At 58.0% G+C, this 17,112-nt stretch overlaps 1 protein-coding gene across 6 annotated transcripts; it reads right to left on the bottom strand.

Moving 5' to 3' along the window:
* Nucleotides 1-286: 286 nt before the first annotated feature.
* On the bottom strand, nucleotides 287-12,974 carry SLC17A2 (solute carrier family 17 member 2). Of its 6 annotated transcripts, none has more exons than XM_079762107.1 (12): nucleotides 12,845-12,974; nucleotides 9,197-9,306; nucleotides 7,286-7,497; nucleotides 6,309-6,542; nucleotides 6,137-6,224; nucleotides 4,820-4,906; nucleotides 3,842-3,960; nucleotides 3,456-3,617; nucleotides 2,363-2,409; nucleotides 2,133-2,280; nucleotides 1,075-1,165; nucleotides 287-587 (listed from the first exon to the last, which is right to left on the bottom strand). In XM_079762107.1, the coding sequence occupies exons 2-12, from the start codon at nucleotides 9,222-9,224 to the stop codon at nucleotides 307-309; spliced, it is 1,497 nt and encodes a 498-aa protein (XP_079618233.1). In that variant the 5' UTR covers nucleotides 9,225-9,306; nucleotides 12,845-12,974; the 3' UTR covers nucleotides 287-306. The 6 variants fall into 6 exon arrangements, with proteins under 6 accessions (XP_079618233.1, XP_079618232.1, XP_079618237.1 ...); XM_079762106.1 differs by having other exon boundaries at nucleotides 7,286-7,436; XM_079762110.1 differs by having other exon boundaries at nucleotides 337-587; nucleotides 2,363-2,495.
* Between the last annotated feature and the right edge of the window lie 4,138 nt (nucleotides 12,975-17,112).

Here is a 17,112-nt window from a genome sequence, read left to right as displayed (position 1 = left end):
GGCCCGGGTTGCGGGCTCCATCCCCAGTGTGGGGTGTGCAGGAGGCAGCCGGTCCATGATTCTCTCTCATCATGGATGTTTCCAAATCCCTCTCCCTTCCTCTCTGAAACCAATAAAAAAAAAACATTAAAAAAAATAATAAAAAACAAAGGCACAGGAATTGGCGTTTCAAGGGTGTCCAGCTGTTGTCGGCCTGGCTGGGTGTGAGAGCCCCCGGGGAGTGTCTAAGACTCGCTGATGTCGGGGCGCTCCCCCCCCCCCGCCCCGGACCCATGCGTTGGGGCTCTCTGGAGCAGCGCCCACACATCAGAGGCTCCCCAGGAAAACCTGACTCCCACGCGGAGGTGTGACCTCCGGAGTCGGCCGCGAAGGACGTGAAGAGTGAAGACAAGTAGGAAAAGGCTGAGCAGCGGTCGGTCCGCGTCCCACGTTGACGTCTGCGCTCGGGGCCCTCAGAGGCGCGTGAGGGTCCGCTCTTTGGCCCAGTCCTGGATCTCCGCCCGCCCGAACGTGAGGTAGAACACCAGGCCGAACACGTTGACGGCGGCAGCCAGGAAGAAGACGTTCCTCCACCCGGACGCCGAGTCCTGGGAGAGAAAACGGGGGTTGTCGCTCAGGGTCCCCTCCTCACCAGGCCCGGAAGCCCTCCGTGTTGGGGGTGCCACGCTGACCCCAGAGAGCACAGGGCATGCCCTGCGATGGCCACGTGTCCTGGGTTATCGGAGAAGGTTTCATGAAACTTGGGAGCAAAACGACTCTATTGTTCTTTAAGCCAGAATTAATTCACCCACGCTAATGTTTTTCTGGATTTGGGATCTCAACAGTCATGAGCATGTCCTATTCCTCAGAAAATGACGCTTAAAATGACATCATTAAGATTTCATCCTCTCCCCCCCCCCCACCCTCCCCGGAACCTGAGCTCTCAGAGCCCATGGATGGTCCTGCTCGGAGCAGAGCAGCGTGTCAGCATCCGTGCCCACCTTGCTCTCAGACCACACAGTCCCGGAGCCCAGAGGCCCTACTGTGCGCCCCCAGGCCCAAAACAGCATCGCACACGCTCAGCCCGCGGCCCACCTGGCTGATGAGGAACCCGGTGGCCGTGGAGGAGATGATGCCGGCGAGGAGCCCAAATCCCCGGGAGATGCCCATGAGGAAGCTGGCGTACCTGCGGAGAGGATGGCACGGGCTCGCCGAAAGCCGCCTGCTCACCGCCAGCGCTCCGGGCGGCCTTTCCTCGGGCGGAGAGACGGCTTTCCCGCCACTCAGCTCGGAGTGGGCCGTGTCTCACTCGCCCCAAGACATCTGGGGCCACATAGACCTGTGCCGGCCCTGACGCCACCAGTCCAGAACCAGAAACAGAACCAGAACCAGGGAGCCACGCTGTCCCCTGGGAGCGCAGGTGCCCGCCTGGCGGTGTGCGGAGTGGACCGGACAACCGGCTCCGCACAGAACGCCTGGGTTCAGATCTGGCTCTGCCTTGGTCTGGCGTCAGGCACGTCACCTGACCTTCTGTGCCCCAAGAGGGCCTACCTCGTGGCGCCGTGAGGGCTGGGTGTGGGGGTACATGAGAAGCCCCCAAGCCTGGCTGGCGGGGCTCAGTGCTGAGCGTTGACCTATGAACCAGGAGGTCACGGTTCGATTCCTGGTCAGGACACAGGCCCAGGTTTCAGGCTCGATCCCCAGTGGGAGGCATGCAGGAGGCAGCCGATCCATGATTCTCTCTCATCTTTAATGTTTCTCTCTCTCTCTTCTTCTCTTTTCCTCTCTGACATCAATAAAAATATTTTAAAAATAAAACAAAATAAAACTGCCTCTGCCTGGCCGGCGTGGCTCAGTGGTTGAGCATCTGACTATGAACCAGGAGGTCAGGGTTCGATTCCTGGTCAGGGCACACGCTCAGGTTTCGGGCTTGATCCCTGATAGGGGCCAGGCAGGAGGCGGCCAATCAATGATGTTCCTCTCTCATCCGTGTTTCTCTCTCTCCCTCTCTCTTCCTCTCTCTCTAAAAAATAATCAATAAAAACATAGTTTAAAAACAAACAAACCAACAAAAACCCGCCCCAGGCCAGGACGGAGGCCTGCCGCCCCTGCAGCGAGGGGCCTGGAGGGGGAGCCAGCAGGTGAGCTCTCACCTGGGGGCGACGTCCAAGGTGTTGATGATGAACCCCGCGTCGCACAGGTTGCTGGTCCCGGGGATGAGGATCAGCAAAACCACGGTTGTCACGTAACTGGAAGCCGCGAAGGGCAGGGCCACGGCGCAGAGCGACGGGAGCAGGAGGCCTGGGCGGGGAGGACGGTCAGGACCCGCTCGGACCAGACGCGGAGCAGGGGTGGGTCCCCCGAGCCCGGCCCCGGTCCTTACCCAGGGCCGAGAAGAGCTTCCGGACGGTGACGAGCCTCAGGAGGTTCCTGGACAGAAGGAAGTCCGCCAGCTGGCCCCCCAGGACCGTGCACGTGGAGGCAGCCACGAAGGGCAGGGAGGACAGGACCCCGCTCTGGGGGCAGGAAACCGGCCGTGAGGCAGAGGGCACGGGCGGCCACGTCCCACGGACGCCAGCCCCTCCGGACACCGAGCCGTTTTAGGGGAACGAGTGTCCCTGTCTCAGGGGAGAGGCCGGGCACCTGCCTCCCCCGAGGATGTTTTCCCACTGATTCTTAGGGAGAGTGGGGGAGAGAGGGGGAGACAGAGAGAAACATCGATGTGAGAGAGACACTTCGATGGGCTGCCTCCTGCATGTGCTCGGGCTGGGGAAGAGCCTGCAACCGAGGGACGTGCCCTTGACGGGGTTCGAACCCGGGACCCTGTGGTCCTCAGGCCGACCGCTCTAGCCACTGAGGCAAACCGGTCAGGGCAAACAGGACAAATTCCGTACAAATTCCTGAGAGAACTTGAAGAATTAAGAATGAGGTGTGAGCCCTAGCCGGTTTGGCTCAGTGGATAGAGCATCGGCCTGCAGACTGAAGGGTCCCAGGTTCCATTCCGGTCAAGGGCACATGCCTGGGTTGCGGGCTCAGTCCTCAGTGGCGGCGTGCAGGAGGCAGCTGATCAATGATTCTCTCTCATCGATATTTCTCTCTCTCTCTTCCTTCCTCTCTGAAATCAACAAAAATATATTAAAAAAATAATTTTTTTTAAAAAAAGAATGAGGTGTGAGAGAGGAAAAAATAAACAAAACAAAAATAAATAAATAAAAAAACCCCAAAAGAATGAGGTGTGGTAGGGTAGCCTGGTGGTTAGGAACACAGACCGGGCGCCCTGTCCCTGAGCAGCCCTGGGATGCAGGGCGTCCTCTCACCTCTGCGTGCCCCGTCCCCACGCCTGTCCCCTGGGGTCCTTACGGTGCCCCTCAAGGTCACCTCCAGGGTTGATGGCTGCGTGCAAAGCCCGAGGGACAGGAAGCGCGGAGCTAACCCTCCCGCCCCCCTCCCGCCCCGGGCCGGCGGGCAGCGCGCACCTCCCTGATGCTGACGCGCAGCACGGAGCTGACGTAGGTGGGCAGGTAGGTGACGAGGACGGTGCACAACCAGAAGTGGCTGAAGAACCCCGAGAAGATGGCCCACAGGGGCAGGCAGCGGGCCATGGCCCCGAGCGGGACGGAGCGTCGCGGGGACGTGGGCTGAGGACACAGCACATCCACGTGGGCATTCGGACAGTCAGAGGGCCCCTCCGGGGAGCGCCCCCCAGCCCGCCCACCTCTGCGGGCCCGGGGGAGGGGTGCAGGTGCTGGGAGCCCCGCCCATCACATCTGGGGGTGGGGTGGGGGTGGGGGGGAGTTGGAGGAGGGGAGGTAGGGGTGGGGGGATGGGGGTGGGGGTCCCCCGGGGAGAGGGGCGCAGGTACCTGCTGAGCCAGCGAGGACACGATGTGCTCCTGCTCGCGGAGGCTTATGCACGGGTGGCGCGTGGGGTCGTCGTAAATCACGGTGAACCACAGCAGACAGCACACGCAGCCCACGCCGCCTGGGAAGCCGGACCCCGTTAGTGCTCAGGGGGATTTGTGAGCTGCCAGAGGGTTTGTCCGACGTGATGTTGCCTCCCCCCAAACACACACACGCACACACACGCACGCACACGCACACACACACGCCAGTTCATGGCTATTCCATCCCAAGGACCTCAACGCTCCCACCTCATGTCAATTCTTTTTTAATATTTTAAAATTGGTTTTAGAGAGAGGAAGGGAGGAGAGAGAGAGAAGCATCCATCAGCTGCCTCCTGCATGCCCCTCACTGGGGATGGAGCCTGCAACCAAGGCCCCTTGACTGGAATTGAACCCGGGACCCTTCAGTCCTTGGGCCAGTGCTCTATCCACTGAGCCAAACCCGTTGCAGCTCTATCAATTCTTGTACAAATCTCCTTTTTCAAATGAACGAATGAATGAATTTTTTATAAATATATTTTTATTGATTTCAGAAAGAGGGAGAGGGAGAGAGGGATAGAAACATCAAAGATGAGAGAGAATCACGGGTCGGCTGCCTCCTGCAGTAGGGATCGAGCCCTCAACCGGGGCATGTGCTCGGATGGGGAATCCAACCCTGACCTCCTGGTTCATAGGTTGATGCTCAACCACGGAGCCACGCCGCCGGCTCTACAAATCTCCTTTTAGCTAAAGCTCTCCCGTTACCGTCCCTCCAGTAGCGACGCCATTGCTCGTCCTCTGCAGACGCCTGGGCATGTCCCCTCCTGGCCTCGACCAAGAAACCACCCCTCCCCTTCCCGCCACCTTCCCTGTAACACAGGACCGCCCGTCCCGCGGGAGGAGGGTGGCCGGACGCCGGGGACGTGGCGGCGTCCAGGGTGAGAGGCGCGGCTCACTCACCGAAGATGTAGAAGATGAAGGGCCAGCCCAAGGCCTGCGAGATGAGCCCCCCGACGCAGAGGATGAGGGAGGACCCCAGCGCGGCCCCTGGGGAGAAGGCGAGGGAGACACGTGTGAACCCCGGAGAGGCCGAGGCCCGTGGCCCCCCGGGACGGCGTCCCAGCAGTGAGGTGGCCGACTCAGTGACTGGGTGAGGAGAGATCTCCCCCGTAAGTCCTGGGAAGGAACCAGGATTCATCTTCATCACAACACTAACCCCCTTAACCAGCCTGGCCAATCCACAGCCCACCTCCTTTGCTTGTTTTGTTTTATTTTTTTTTTTTTTTTTGGCTCTTTAAGTATATTTGTATTGACTTCAGAGAGGAAGGGAGAGGGAGAGAGAGAGAGAAGCATCAATGGTGAGAGAGAGTCATGGATCGGCTGCCTCTTGCACGCTCCCCACTGGGGATGGAGCCCACCACCACCCGGGCCTGTGCCCTGACCGGGAATCGAGCCGAGACCTCCTGGTTCACACGTTGATGCTCAACCCCTGAGCCACGCCGGCCGGGCTCACCTTCTTTCCTTATAACCAGAGGTGCCTGCTGGCAGGGAGTACCAGGAGGTTGGGGACAGGAGAGGAAAGACGGGCACAGTCCCTGCTCCCCAGGACTGCGCGGCCCAGGTGGGGGGGGGCAGTGCCGTGGCCGTTCCACGTCCAGCCTTTCTCTCCTCTCCACCCCGAGTTCCCACAGGCGGTTCTCACGTGTCCGTCTGTGCTAAGACGTGTCTACACTGCGCCCCCGCCCCCCAGGTGCTCTTGTCGCTCACAGTGGTCTTTTCTGTGCTGAGCCTCGTGCGTTTCTTCTCTACGTAACTGTCTCCCAGTGTTGAATTTGGGAGAAGAATTTGTTTTGTGGGGTTTTTTTTTTTACCAGGAGAAAAATTTAATTTTGTGCGTACAAGAGCCCATAAAGCTATGAGATTCAAAGAAGTGACCAAAGCAGGAGGCCTTTATACTTTTTAGACAAAGAAACAATACATTTAGCCCGGCCGCCGTGGCTCCGTGGTTGAGCATCGATATATGAACCAAGAGATCACGGCTCGATTCCCGGTCAGGGCACATGCCCGGCGGGGGGGGGGGGGGGGGGGGGGCGGCGGGCTCCATCCCCGGTGTGGGGCGCGCAGGAGGCAGCCGACTGGTGACTCTCTATCATTATTGGTGGGTTATCGATGGGAGAAGAACTCTAATCCCTCTCCCCCAAACCGTCCCATCCGCCAAGGGAAGGTGAGGGAGGGTGAGGCCGGCCACGGGGCTGTGAACCGCGTCAGAATCCTTACCAGAGCCCGCGATGCTGGTGAGCTTGCTGCGCTCCAGCGGGGGCGCCCACTTCGCCCAGATGGTGAACTGACCTGTCCATGCCATTCCCTGAAAAGAAAACCGTTCAGGCCTTGGCTCGCCAGCAGGATGCCCGAGTCGTACCCCACGCCGGGGGAGAGCGGCCCTGGGTACCTGGGCCATGCCCTGGGCAACGCGGATCGCAATCACCAAGCTCACGCCCAGGTCAGCGGCCAGCGGCGTGCAGAGGCTGAGCAGGGAGGAGGCCAGCAGCCCCGCCCCCAGCATGTGCTTGGCGCCAAATATCCCCGCCAGGTATCCGCTCGGGATCAGAGTCAGCAAAATCCCGTAGCTGATGGAGCTGAAGAGGATGCCCTGGGTCTCGGGGCTCCACGCGTAGACGGAGGTCTGGAAAAAGAGGAGGAAAAGGGAAATCCGTTGCTGAGAACGTGGGCGTCCCAGCCAGAGCTGCTGTGGTTGGTGGGACCTCCCAGGAAAGGTCGCATTTGGTTTCTCTCTCTTTTTTCTTTTTTAAAAATCTAGCTTAACTATCCCACCATTCCCAAGAAAACCTAATGATACGCCTAATGTTTTTCTTTTTTTAACATATTTTTATTGATTTCAGAGAGAAAGGGAGAGGGAGAGAGAAACATCATTGATGAGAGAGAATCATGGATTGGCTGCCTTCTGCACACCCCCTACTGGGGATCAAGCCCGCAACCCGGGCAGGTGCCTTTGACCAGAATCAAACCTGGGACCCTTTAGTCCGAAGGTCAACGCTCTAGCCACTGAGCTCAACCGGTTAGGGCAGTGGTCGGCAAACTCATTAGTCAACAGAGCCAAATATCAACAGTACAATGATTGAAATTTCTTTTGAGAGCCAAATTTTTTAAACTTCTTCTAATGCCATTTCTTCAAAAGAGACTCGCCCAGGCCGTGGTATTTTGTGGAAGAGCCACGCTCAAGGGGCTAAAGAGCCGCATGTGGCTCGCGAGCCGCAGTTTGCCAACCACGGGGCTAGGGCATAGAACCCTGCTTTGTTCCTCTCCGAGGAAGGAAAGACAGAGGACACGAAGGAGAAAAGAGATGAAGCCTTCCCTTTCCACTGGGGATTCCCTCCTGACAAAGGGCCCGCTCTCCGTCCCACTCACCCCTGCGTGGAATTCCCCGATGGGTCTGCTGGGGTGCTGCAGGGGGCCGGCGAGAGGGCCGTCCGCGGAGGCGTTGGCCGGGGCGGGCTGCTGGGTGCCGTTGACCATGGCGATGATGGCGATGCTGAGGCCCACGCGCTGGGTGATCATGCTGAGGTTGGAGAGGTGCATGACCACGGCCAGCCCGTAGCGCACGGAGCAGAGACCCGGGCCTGGGGAGGACGGGGAGAAAGTGGGGGACTCCTGGCGGCGATCGCTCCTCCCCGTGAAAAACACACCGCAGGCCCGGCCGGCGCGGCTCAGCGGGTGAGCATCGACCTATGAACCGGGAGGTCACGGTTCGATTCCCGGTCAGGGCACATGCCCGTGTATCGGGCTCGATCCCCAGTGTGGGGCGTGCAGGAGGCAGCCAGTCAATGATTCTCTCTCACCATTGATATTTCTCTCTCTGTCTCTCTCTGTCTCTCTGTCTCTCTGTCTCTGTATCTCTCTCTCTCTCTCCCTCTTCCTTCCTCTCTGAAATCAATAGAAATATATTTAAAAACAACAACAACAAAACACCGCAGTCCCCCTCTCTCTTTTCACTAAAACGACCGGACAGCAACCCTCCTCAGTCCTTCCCGTTAGTCGGCTGCAGGCCATGAATCTGGGATCCCCTCATCGAGCAAAGCCACGAGGGGAAGCCGATGATCAACTAGAACGAGCTGCACGAGGGCATTGATCGCCCCTTGTTCCCAAACTAGTGACGGGGGAGATGGAGGCAGAGCCCCCCACAACACTTCTCCCCGCTGCCAGCCAGTCTCCATCTGGTTTGCGTATTCATTTACCAAAAAATCTTGCAAGTTTCTTCTAGACAGCCGGCTGCCTTTGAGCGAAGCTAGTCACACACCCAGGATCTTCTTTTTTAAGCATTTTTTTGATTTTTTTAAAAAAATATATTTTTATTGATGTCAGAGAGGAAGGGAGAGGGAGGGAGAGATAGAAACATCAATGATGAGAGAGAATCATTGATTGGCTTGCACGCCCCCAACTGGGGATCTAGCCCACAACCTGGGCATATGCTCTTGACTGGAATCGAACATGGGACCCTTCAGTCCACAGTCCGATGCTCTATCCTCTGAGCCAAACCAGCTAGGGCATTTTTAAAATTTATTTTTAGAGAGAGGGAAACATTGATTTGCTGGGACACTTATCGATGCCCTCATAGGCTGGCTCTTGCACGGGCCCTGACGGGGGATTGAACTGGCCAACCGGGGGGTGTCAGGTCGATGCTCTACCCAACCCAGGGTCTTTTTTTTTTTAACATATCTGAGCGTAAATATTTTTGCATATTTGGAGAATTCAGACTAAAGGGAAGCAAGAGAGAACCTGGGAGGAAATAGATGAGAATACAGAGTGTTCCCCCCCCCCCCTGCCAAATGTCTACGCACTTTGAGTACGTTAAAGTGTGTGTGCATTTTGGGGGACACCCTGTATTAATGGAAGAAATCCTCTTTAATGGCCGGGTGGCTCAGGGAGGGGATGGGTCGCCCGAAAAAGAATTATTTCCTTATTCCTGGAGGTTTCCAAGCTCAGGGGACACAGCCAGCTCCCTGGCGAGGGTACCATCGCAGGGATTCGTGCCTGGATGGAGGGTTTCTATAAAATGACTTTTTCGAGGCTCATTCTATTCCTTGTGTCCCAGGACTCGCTGACCAGCTTGGCTTAATTTCTGACCCATTACTCAGTGGGGCTCCCTGAGGAAGAAGCCACAACCGGCGACAGGATGAGGGGCTGGAGCGGGTCCCACTCTCCACGGAGAGGCTCGGCGGCGAGGGCGTGATGGGAGGAGGAGGAGGGGAGCAGAGCGAGGAGGTGCAGGGGACACGGGACACCCCCTGCCCTTCCACGCGGTGCGGCAGGGGGCGGTACCTCTCCTGGTGGATGGCTTCTCGTCCATGGGGCTCCTCCGGGAAGCGGCTCCGCACGTGGGGGCAGAGGCACCCCTGCCCTGAGCCTCGTTCACGGCCACAGGCTCTGACCTAGGGGAGAGCAGCCCAACGCAGGGCCCTCAGTCACGTCCTCCGTTCCCGTTGCCCGCTCTCAGCATCAGCAGGCCCTTTGTTTTGTGGTTGTTGTTAGTTTTTAAAATATGTTTTTATTGATCTCAGAGAGGAAGGGAGAGGGAGAGACAGAAACATCCATGAGGAGAGAGAATCATGGACCGGCTGCCTCCTGCACGCCCCACACTGGGGATCGAGCCCGCAACCCAGGCCTGTGCCCTTGACCGGGAATCCAGCCGTGACCTCCTGGTTCCTAGGTTGGCGCTCACCCCCTGAGCCACGCGGGCCGGCCCTGCCCATTTCCTGTCACCAGCTTGTTACTGCCCTCAGGTCGCCCCTAACACGCAGCCTGCCTTGCGTCACCCTGTTGGCTGGCCGCCTCGTTTACTCAGAGTAAATACCAACGTGGCTGAAAGAGCAGGAGCCGGCTGGCCGCAGGGCCCGGGGACCCAGTGCGGCCATCCGGGAATGAGGCCTGGGGACCCAGTGCGGCCATCCGGGAATGAGGCCTGGGGACCCAGTGTGGCCATCCGGGAGTGAGGCCCGGGGACCCAGTGTGGCCATCCGGGAGTGAGGCCCGGGGACCCAGTGTGGCCATCCGGGAGTGAGGCCTGGGGACCCAGTGTGGCCATCCGGGAATGAGGCCTGGGGACCCAGTGCGGCCATCCGGGAATGAGGCCTGGGGACCCAGTGTGGCCATCCGGGAATGAGGCCTGGGGACCCAGTGCGGCCATCCGGGAATGAGGCCTGGGGACCCAGTGTGGCCATCCGGGAATGAGGCCTGGGGACCCAGTGCGGCCATCCGGGAATGAGGCCTGGGGACCCAGTGCGGCCATCCGGGAATGAGGCCCGGGACCCAGTGCGGCCATCCGGGAATGAGGCCTGGGGACCCAGTGTGGCCATCTGGGAATGAGGCCTGGGGACCCAGTGCGGCCATCCGGGAATGAGGCCTGGGGACCCAGTGTGGCCATCCGGGAATGAGGCCTGGGGACCCAGTGCGGCCATCCGGGAATGAGGCCTGGGGACCCAGTGCGGCCATCCGGGAATGAGGCCCGGGGACCCAGTCCGGCCATCCGGGAGTGAGGCCGGGACCCAGTGTGGCCATTCGGGAATGAGGCCAGGACCCAGTGCGGCCATCCAGGAGTGAGGCCCGAGGACCCAGTGTGGCCATCCGGGAATGAGGCCCGGGACCCAGTGCGGCCATCCGGGAATGAGGCCCGGGGACCCAGTGCGGCCATCCGGGAATGAGGCCCGGGGACCCAGTCCGGCCATCCAGGAATGAGGCGGGACAAGGCAGAGCAGGTTCCGATGCCCCGAGCCTTTTCACTCATCTCCTCGGAAGCAGGAGGCTCGCGAGTGGGAAGGAAGGTCTGAGACGCGCCTCCTCGCCGAGGACAGCACACGGCGTAGCGTGCGATCCATGCTCACGGCGGCGGCGAAGACAGACACTTCCAAGCATGGCCCCCGGCTTGCGGGTTACTGCATGGAGGCTCCCGGCGGACACACGTTATTAGAAACGTGCTTTTGATGGTTCAATTGGCCTTAAACTTTACCTTTTCTTTCTTTCTTTCTTTCTTTCTTTCTTTCTTTCTTTCTTTCTTTCTTTCTTTCTTTCTTCTTTCTTTCTTTCTTTCTTTCTTTCTTTCTTTCTTTCTTTCTTTCTCTTTCTTTCTTTCTTTCTTTCTTTCTTTCTTTCTTTTTCTTTCTTTCTTTCTTTCTTTCTTTCTTTCTTTCTTCTTTCTTTCTTTCTCTCTCTCTCTCTCTCTCTCTCTCTCTCTCTCTCTCTCTCTCTCTCTTTCTTTCTTTCTTTTTGTAAATCCTCACCTGAGGATATTTTCCCATTGATTTTTAGAGAGAATGGAAGGAAAGGGAGAGACAGAGACACACCGATTGGTTGCCTCCCACACGAGCCCCGACCAGAGCCAGGGGGTCAGGCATGTGCCCTTGACTGGACTCGAACCCGGGATCCTTCAGTCCGCAGGCCGATGCGCCATCCACGGAGCCAATCCGGCAGGGCTTACACCTTTCCTTTTAAAAGTGGGTTCATGTGCGGTAGAGTCCACACGGTGGGTGAGCACGGGATGCCACTTGACACAAACTTCAGGGAGTAAGCTCTGGGTTAGTGCCACGGCCCACCTTTCAGAAGACGGGGGGTCCTAAATGAAATTGGTTTCCCAGCAGGTGGTTCCGATCATGCCACCGATCATGCCACCGATCATGCCACCGATCATGCCACGGGTTCATGTATGAATTTAACCATGAAGAAAAAAAGTGTCCTGAGCAGCAAGAGTGGGCATCCCTGGAAGGCAGGGTTAAGCCACCATTAAGGTGCAGCTGGTGCTGGCCAGTTTGGCTCCGTGGATAGAGCGTTGGCCTGCAGACTAAAGGGTCCCGGGTTCGAGTCCAGTCAAGAGCACGTACCTCCATTACAGGCTCCTCCCCAGCCCGTGCCCTGGTCGGGGCTCATGCAGGAGGCAACCAATCGATGTGTTTCTCTCTGTCTTTCCCTCTTTCTTCCACTCTCCCTAAAAATCAGTGGAAAAATAGCCTCCAGGGAGGATTAACAACAACGAAAGGTGCAATTGGACCCAACGGGGGGCCGGGGGGAGGATGGACAGAAGGCCAGGCTCCTCTCCTGAGTGACAGCCTGGGGCGCCGTCTTCCAGGCCAATGTGAGCCCAGCTGTGCTTCAGGTCCCTTCCCTGCGTCCCTTCCTGCCCCCCTCGCCCCCCACCCCCCACCACCCCTCTCTCCCCCACTCCTTCCCATCGGAGCAGCCACGGTCTTTCCGGACAGCGCCCTCAGCTCCCAGACCGGGCGCTCTCTACAAGCATCCTCGTTCTCTTGCTTCCAACCTTACACCTTCGTTCCTGTTCTCTTGCCCTGGGAGATAATTTCAAATCTACAGAGAAATCCGAAGACGCATTCACCCCAGGCCCCGGCCCCAAACCTTGTTAGCTGGGATCCAGCATTTTACTCTGCAGCTGAGGCCGTCCACACGCCACGGCGTCCCGGTGAGCGCCCAGGGCTCCTCGGGGGGCCACCCTCGCCCAGTGTCCCCGGGGCCTGGTGGCCCCCAAGCCCTGCTCTAGGGTCTTGATCGAATCGATCACCTTTTTCATTTTTCTAAAGTCGTTTGGATATTCCTCACCCGAGGATCTTTTTTTCCATTGATTTTCAGAGAGAGTGGAAGGGAGAGGGGGAGATGGAGAGAGACATCGATGGGTTGCCTCCTGCACGCCCAGGTCCATGCCCTTGACCGGAATCGAACCTGGGACCCTTCCGTCCGGGGACCGACGCTCTATCCACTGAGCTCACTGGCCAGGGCTCGGTCACCTTGTTCAGAAAAGTCTCTTCTTCATTTTGCAACCAGAAGCCATCCCCAGAGGGAGGCCCTGCAGCTCCTGTTCAGGTTCTTTCTCCGAGGTCTCCTCAACCCACTCCCTCCCTCGGAGGGGCCCCCGGAGCACGGAGCACGACTAGTTCTCGCAGACCCGGAGAGGAGGGAAGCGCTTACCTTCAGCATTAAACCCGTCTGCTAAGCCCGCACCACCGGCGGCCGTGGAGTCGTCCGTCCCTTCTCCCCTTCCCAACAGCCCTGCCCTTCCACAAAGGCAAACACGAGCCACGTGGGAGGCCCACGGCAGCAGGCCGGGGAGCCCGGCTCGGGCTTTGCTGCTTAATTTTTAACTTCGCGCCCACGTTCTCGCTGGGAGGGTGCGCACCTCAGAAGGTGACACCACGTTTCTCTGCTTTGAACTGTGCCCAGAGCCGAAAACGTCAACAAGACTTTCCCCTGAAGGGAAGGCGGCCTCGGGGTGGGAGAGGTGAGGCCAAGCCCACCTTCTAGTGTTTTCTGTGGCCTGGGGACGAGTCACGGAGCCTCCTTGGACTGATTTCTGTGTTATCACGCTCAGCTGAGGTCCATGAGCACATTAAGTGAGATCCACGTGCTCATGGAAGTGGGTCTTCGAGAAATGAAGGGTGGCCCCGCCGGCCTGGCTCCGTAGTGGAGCATCGATCTGTGAACCAGGAGGTCCCAGTTGGATTCCCGGTCGGGGCACAGGCCCGGGTTGCGGGCTCCATCCCCAGTAGGGGGCGTGCAGGAGGCAGCCCATCCATGATTCTCTCTCATCATGGATGTTTCTGTCTCCCTCTCCCTTCCTCTCTGAAATCAATAAAAATATATTTAAAATAAAACAAACAAACAAACAGGTGTCTGTGATGTATAAACATCAAGAGGGATGTAGCAGAAAAGATCCTCGAGTCTTTTAAGAAAACTTAGATCTCGCTGGCCTGGCATAGCGGCTGTTTCCCATCGGAGCAGGGTAATCCCCTCTGTTCTTCGTTACAGAATTTACCGCGTTCCCGGCTCCGTGCTGGCCTCTGAGAGCGGCCACGTGGCTCAGCGCTGCCCTCTTCCTCCACGGAGGTCAGAGTCCACGGCGTGAGGCACACGAGGGTGGGAAGTCATGGACACAAACAGTTCAATAGGGACCCGGCCAGCCCAGGGCTCAGCGGAGGCCTTCCCGTCGGAGGCGGCGGGAATGAGTCAGTAACGCGGGAAGGGCCTGCGGGAAGAGGCCGCGTGTGGGAATGAGGACTGTCCGACACGCCTGGGGATTACAGTGCAGAGGCGTGAAGGGAATTTGGTGAACTGACTGGAAACATGATAAACAGTTACCGGTATTTTTTTAAAAAAATCAGTTGCTTTTCCCAAAAGCAGAAGTATTTACTCAGGAACAGAGATAGAGGTTTTTTATCAGTCTCTAGCAACAGTTGGGCACCTAGTAAGGTGGTAAAAAAAAAATACAAAACTACCCTAGGTGGTTTGGCTCAGTGGATAAATCGTTGGCCTGTAGACTGAAGGGTCCCTGGTTCAACGCCAGTCAAGGGCACATGCCCAGGATATGGGCTTGATCCCCAGTTGGGGTCGTGCAAGAGGCAGCCAACCCATGATTCTCTCTCATTGCTGATGGTTCTATCTCTCCCTCTCCCTTCCTCTCAGAAGTCAATAAAAAATATATTAAAAAAAAATAAATAAAATTATATAACTAAACAGATAACCACAAAAACCCAACACACATAGCCTATACATGTAGAATTATGTGTATGAATACACACATGTACATTTACTATGAGTTCATGTGTAGACATGTACATATATGTCTGTATATGTACATGTACACACACACACACACACACAGAAGTGTGAGAGTTCAGGCCCACCCTGGCCCACGGGCACGTCCAGCACTGTGATCAGTTTCACACGCCTGATACATTTAGGAAGCGCTGTCAGGGAAGTGGAAGAACATTGTGAGGGAGGATCACTGATCAGCTGCCTCCTGCACGCCCCTCACTGGGGATGGAGCCCGCAACCCGGGCCTGTGCCCTGACCAGATTGAACCCTGACCTCCTGGTTCCTAGGTCACTGCTCAACCACTGAGCTCACCAGCCGGCTCCCAGCTCACATCTCTCTGTCTGCCTACTTACTGCCTCTTCTGGGTGTGCCAGCCGGCATGTCCATAGTCTCTGTTTTTTCCCTTTAAAAATTCATGCAATTTGTATGTATAACTGAGTTTCCTTAGGACGAATAAAGACAATTTGTTGCATGAAATTGCCAGAAAAAAGTGTTGCATGTAGCTGTGGCCTCGGCACGCTGTCTGTGTGTCCACACATGTGTGCCGAGTCAGCACAGGCACCACCGATGAAGGTCACGCTGGGGCTGTTACATAACCAGCGAGTGACCTGGCCTTGCTGACTCCTCACCCAGATCGCCCCTGTTCCCGGGGTGGGAGTGGGCTGTCGTGGGTGTTTCTCAGTGTCCCCCGACCAGGACCCCCGACAGCGTGCCACCCCCATGGGCACAGGGTCACCCAGCGCCTCTGGCCTGGCTCCAGGGTGGGAGAGGGGACTTCTAACCCTCAGTGAGTGGGGCTGGGGGTGAACCATGTGTTCTTCCTAGTCTGCCTTCTCTCCCACCCAGTCTGCCAGCGAACCCGTAGCCTAAACTCTTTAGGGGGGTAAGCCTTCAGCTCATGGCCGAACTGTGGCCTCAAAGGGGTGAGGGCCATGCCCTCTGCTCTCTGTGGTCCCGGGAAGAAGGCAGCAGAGCCCGTGAAGGCCCAGCCTCCCTTTTGTCTAAGCCAGGGGTTCTCAAAAGGGAGCCCCCACACATGGAAGGTGCTAGGGAGACCTGTGGGGGAGGAGGCTGCTGCTGACCTCCTGGGCTCAGCCTTGAGCCCCTCTCTGTGGCCTGACCTTCTGCAGGGGCCACAGAGCTGAGCAACGAACCCTGCCTGACCACTAGGGGGCACCTGCGAGGAGCCTGGAGCAGGAACTGACCTTCAGAAAGCTGAAGGGAAAACACAGCCTGGGGGTTGGGGGGACAGGAGGGGAGGGGAGAAGGAGGGCGGAGGTCACCAGCCCTTTCCACCACCCCCTTCAGAGCAGTGATGACAGAATAGGGACCCAAAATAGCAGAAAATAAAATAGTATCTGCCCAGAGGCTGATGCACCCCGAGGGGGCTGGTGGATGGCCAGGGCAGGAAGAGCTGCCGTCGGGCCTGTGGGCTGTGTTGCTCCCTGACCTCAGACGCTCCTGCTGGCCCAGATCCGACGGCCCGGTGAGAACCTGTCCCCAGTCCTCGTGGCTGTAGAAGAAGGACTTCTTTCCACCACTCCCCGCCCTGCCAGGCCCAGCCCGGCCACCTGTACACGCTTAGGGACATTTCCTGGTTTTCACTCTAAAGCAAGCAGGGGCCCCGCCCCCCACAGCAGTCAGTTTCATTTCTACTTGAGTCCTGCCCAGGATCTGGGAAGCTGCTGCTCCAGGGGACTCCCTCCAGCGAGTGTGTGGCATTGGTGGTGGCCCAGGTACTGCGGAGGGTCCAGGCCGGTCTCCCAGGGAGGGTCCTGACACCGGTGTGTGGACAGGAAGGGGGGCGCAGTGGGGGGCCTGGGCGGCAGGGAGGGGCGGGTTTCAGACACCAGGGCCTCTGGACTCTGTCCCTCCAGGCCCCTGCCCGGCCGCCCTTCCCTGAGGCCGCTTTCCTTCCACCAAACTCCAAGCTGTTCCACCTCAGGAGATCCAGGGTTCGAGGCGAGGGGAGTGGAGGCCGGGACAGGCAGCCCAGAGCCCCCGGAGGGCAGGTCCTGTCCTGGGGACACAGTTCAACCACAGAGGACCCGAGGGTGTCCCTGGGAAGTCACCCGCCCAGGAAGGGACTCTGAGCAGAGACTCTGTGGCCCCGGAGGCTGCCCTGGTGACAGAGGAATAGGCCATCCGTGGTCTCAGGGAATGCGGGCTGTGTTCCCACATTGTCAGATCCAAGCAAGGTCGCTCTGCAGCCTGCCCGCCTCCCTCCGCTCCCAGGAGGGCAGGCTGGCTCTGCAGGAGCTGCAGCCCCGGGCCAGGGCCCAGGGTCCCTCCTTCGCTGTGGGTTCTTGGGTCCTCCCTGGAGGAACTTGGGGTCTTGTCTTCCCATTTGCTCCCCCTCCCTCCCCCCAGGGTTCCAGGTGCCTGGAACTTCTCCTGGAAGACAGTCCTGGCTGGAGGAGAGAGGTCACCTGACTGGTCCTCCAGGACCCGCCCCTCTCTGCCCAGCCCAGGTCTTTACCTTTTAAAACATATATATTATTAATGATTTCAGAGAGGAAGCGAGTGGGTGAGAGAGAAACCTCTGTTAATGTAAAAAAACACACCATTGAAACCTGTAAAGAATTTTTGTGAGTTTATTTGAACCAAACTGTCGACATATGCCAGGAAGCAGAACCTCAAGGAAT

This window comes from Cnephaeus nilssonii (genome assembly GCF_951640355.1).
Source record: "Cnephaeus nilssonii genome assembly, chromosome: 21".
Lineage (NCBI taxonomy): Eukaryota > Metazoa > Chordata > Mammalia > Chiroptera > Vespertilionidae > Cnephaeus > Cnephaeus nilssonii.
This window is presented reverse-complemented; position numbering and strand designations above follow the sequence as displayed.

Coding starts and splice junctions, on each gene's coding strand:
- SLC17A2 (XM_079762106.1), bottom strand. Junction 6,225..6,308: donor TTGCCCAGGGCATGGCCCAG/GTACCCAGGGCC, acceptor TTTTCTTTTCAG/GGAATGGCATGGACAGGTCA. Junction 3,618..3,841: donor TGTCCTCGCTGGCTCAGCAG/GTACCTGCGCCC, acceptor CTGTGTCCTCAG/CCCACGTCCCCGCGACGCTC.